Source organism: Gallus gallus, chromosome 14, assembly GCF_016699485.2.
Source record: "Gallus gallus isolate bGalGal1 chromosome 14, bGalGal1.mat.broiler.GRCg7b, whole genome shotgun sequence".
Taxonomy (NCBI): domain Eukaryota; kingdom Metazoa; phylum Chordata; class Aves; order Galliformes; family Phasianidae; genus Gallus; species Gallus gallus.
This window is the reverse complement of record NC_052545.1, coordinates 14058455-14062005: the sequence shown is the minus strand read 5'-3', so window position 1 is coordinate 14062005 and position 3551 is coordinate 14058455. Positions and strand designations below refer to the sequence as shown.

Genomic DNA, 3551 nt, shown 5'->3' with positions numbered 1-3551 from the left:
AGGCCGTGGACGCAGACGTCCCCGACGGGTCTCCGTTCCCCGAGGAGAGCACCGCGCCGTGCTCGGAGTCACGGGGGAGCGGCGGGAGGGAGGGATGCTCGGGGCGGCCACGGGGCTCCCGGCGGGGGGTGCGGAGCCGCCTGGCCCCGAGGTGGGAGGCGACCGCGGGGACGCCGCGCTCCGCACCGCGCCGAACGGCGGCTCTCACGGCGGCGGGGCGGCGGCAGGTGGGGCGGCCGGGGGGCGGCAGGACCCGGCGGAGCGCGCGGGGCCGCGCTGTCACTCAGCGCGCGGCGAAAGTGACAGCGGGGGCGGAGCGGCCGCGCGCCGGGCGCGTATTTAACTTGGGCGGCGAGCGGAGAGCGGCAGTGCGCGGCGGGCGGGCGGCGGGCCCGGGGGAGAGCGGGGAAGCGAGCCGAGCGGAGCCGAAGCGAGCCGAAGCGGGAGGCGCCGAGCCGGCGGCGCGGAGCGGGGAGGCGCCCGGAGCCGCCCGCGGCCGGATGCTCTGAGCGCGGCGGGGGCCGAGCGGCGCGCGGCATGGGCCGCCGGGGGTGCTGAACGGCGAGGAGAGCGCGCCGGGAGCCGGGGAGCCCCCCGCCCAGGATGCCCCGGGGGGCCGCGGGCCGCCCCGGCCGCCCGCTATGAGGAGGAGCCCCGGGGGGCCGCGGGCGCTGCCGCCGCCGCCGCCGCCGCCCGCCGCCGCCGCCTGAGCCCGCGCCCCGGCGGTGCCCGCGCAGCGGCCGCCCGAGCGGGCCGCGCCGTCGTGACCCTCCTCCCCGCCCCCTCGGCCGGCTCGCCCGGCTATAAAGGAGGGTTTTATTCTCGGGCTCCGGTCTCACGCCAAACCCTGTCACACCGTCTAGACGAGCTGTCGTGGGGCTCAGCCCAGCTGTCACCATGGCGATGGAGACGAGTCCGCTGTGAATTTTGGGGGGAGAGCGAGAGCGAGCGAGAGCGGCGGCGGAGGAGAAGGAGGAGGAGGAGGAGGAGGAGGCGCGGGAGGAGGAGGAAGGCTCGGCCGCCGCCGTGCCCTGCCCTGCCCGCCGCCGCCGCCCGCGAGGGAGGCACGGACCCCCCGGCGCTCCGGGCCGCGGCTGGAGCCGGCCCAGCGGGGAGCCCCGGGGAGCCAGCGGCCGCCGAGCGCCTCAGATGCGTCTGTCACACAACGCCGGCCGAGCTATTTAAAGTAACGGGCCTCGCCGGACTTTGTCTCTGCCTATTTATGAGTCCCCGGGAGCTGGCCGGCGCCGCCGGGCAGCGCTAGGAGCCGCGCCGCAGCGCCAGCCCCGCGGGGACGCCAGCGCCGAGCCGGGGGCCGGGCCCGCCCGGAGCATGACGGCCATCGGGGCGCTCCTGCTCTGCTCCTGCCTGGGGCTGCTGCGGCCGGGCGCCGGGCAGCCCTTCCTGCGGCTGCGGCCCTCGCCCAGCGACAACCTGCCGGTGAAGGACATCGTGGAGCACCCGGACCCCGAGTACGACCCCAAGGAGCAGGACCTGGACGAGCGGACTCTGCGCAAGAAGCTGGGCAGCCATTTCGACCCCGGCTTCATGGCCGTGGCCGTGCCGGGCCCCGCCAACGCCTCCGCGGGCGCCGAGGCGGCGGCGGGGCGGGCGCGGGCGGCGGAGCTGCGGCGGTTGGAGCGGGGCGGGCCGCGGCTGCGGGTGGGCAAGAAGGCGCGGCGGAAGGTGCTGCAGTGGCTCTGGGCGTACACCTACTGCCCCGTGCTCTACACCTGGAAGGACCTGGGCGTCCGCTTCTGGCCGCGCTACATCAAGGAGGGCAACTGCTTCGCCGAGAAGTCCTGCTCGCTGCCCGAGGGCATGTTCTGCAAGCCCGTCAAGTCGGTCACCAAGACGTTCCTGCGCTGGCACTGCCAGGGCTGGTCCAGCCAGAAGTACTGCACCTGGATCCCCGTGCAGTACCCGCTCATCTCCGAGTGCAAGTGCTCCTGCTAGCACGGCCCCGCGCCGCCCCGGGCCTCGCGCCGCTCTCTTTGCTCGTCGGCATCTTCCGAGGGGGGGTTCGTCCGCCCTCCCCCTCGGGGCGAGCGCGGGGCGCGATGGGGGGGGCCGGGGGGAGGAACCGGGTCTGACTTATTTTAATGTTATTTTATTTGAGAGGGGGAGAAGCGAACCCAGGAACTGCAGGGCAGGCCAAAGGCACAGTAAAGCACTACAATCAGATGTCTATTTTTATACGTATATAGCCTTCTAACGAAAGGAAAATAAAGTAATAATAATAAAAAACCTAAAAAAAAAAATAAAAAAAAAAATCCCAGCCGTGTAAATAGAGAGATTTTAAAGGAAAGGGGGAAATCGCAGCTGTTTGGGTTTTTTTTTTTTAATTATTATTATTATTATTATAATTATTGTTATTATTATTATTTTAAAAACATAGGACCACGTTTTAAACCCGTCCCACCGAACCCGAGCGCTCCGCCCGCCGAGGGGGGGGCACAGATTTCTTGTCAAGATGGTTTTAACAATGGGAAAGGAAACCCCGGGGAGGAGCGGCAGCAGCCCTGAAGGTGGCCGTTCCTCTGTGCTGTATTTTCCTTTTTATTTTGTCTTCTTCAGACGTTGTCATTGGTGTTCCGGCTCCGGGGGGAGGGGGGGGGGGGAGGGGGGTTAAGTGTATAACAATGAATTAAGGAGGAAGTTTTAAAGAGAAGTACGAATCTATGGGAGAGTGGAATCGTTTTTGTTGTGTGGGAATACGTATAGTCACGTAGAGATGCTAAAGGAAATCTTCTGTGTACAGTTTATTTATTTCTAACGTTTGTGTATAGGAAAAAAAAAAAAAAGAGCTAGAGATTATGCCAGAAACTATTGGAAATGTTTACTTGAATATTCCTTTAAAACAAAACAAAACACATATCAATGTAAATAGGAGCTATCGGTGATGGAAACATTTTTAGCAATAAACTCTATCTTTGAAGAACGCCGCCCGGAGCCCCACGGGGTCACGCAGGGAGCGCGGGCTGAGCAGAGCCCGTGGAGCTGCATGGGGAGCGCCGGCTGCTCCGTGCTGTGGGACCCACTGCAGGAGGAGAGCTGCGGTCGCAGTGCGCTGCGTGGGGCAGGAGGTGCCGTCTGAAGTCACTGGGAGGTTCCTGCTTTGCTTCGCCATCGTGGGCTCCTGCACGCACTGTGGCTGGAGGACCCGGCTCTGCTTGAGGATCCCAGCCCGGCTCACCCGGCTGCACAGCCCTGAGCCTCACAACAGACCCGGCCGCAGCAGGGAAGGATGGATGGCAGCCCCGTGCCTGCTGCGGAGCAGCCGTCACGCCCACATCTCCCCATCGGTGCGGGGCTCTGAAGCAGCACCCGCTCCAGCTGGGCTCTGGCACCGCTCTGCCCGTGCTCCAGCGGGAGCTCCTGGAGGCCAGCAGGGAGGAGCCCGGGCACTGCAGCCATGGGGGGGCCCTGATGCACCGCCAGCTGTCTTCTTGCGCGCTCCGTGGGGGCTGCTGGTGGTGAGGGGAAGGTCTGCGCCGTCCATCCCATGCGTGTGATCTGCCTGGCGTCCCTGAGGAACGAACCACCGCCGA

At 66.2% G+C, this 3551-nt stretch overlaps 1 protein-coding gene across 1 annotated transcript; it reads left to right on the top strand.

Annotated features, from left to right (window-relative positions):
- The first annotated feature begins 1332 nt into the window (after positions 1–1332).
- Positions 1333–2277, top strand: NOG2 (noggin 2). The gene has a single exon (NM_001039604.2). It carries the CDS (start codon positions 1333–1335, stop codon positions 1954–1956), a length of 624 nt encoding a protein of 207 aa, NP_001034693.2. The 3' UTR covers positions 1957–2277.
- Positions 2278–3551: the final 1274 nt, after the last annotated feature.

What these genes read in the sequence shown, in the direction of transcription:
- NOG2 (NM_001039604.2), top strand. Translation starts at nt 1,333, where the DNA reads ATGACGGCCATCGGGGCGCTCCTGCTCTGCTCCTGCCTGGGGCTGCTG.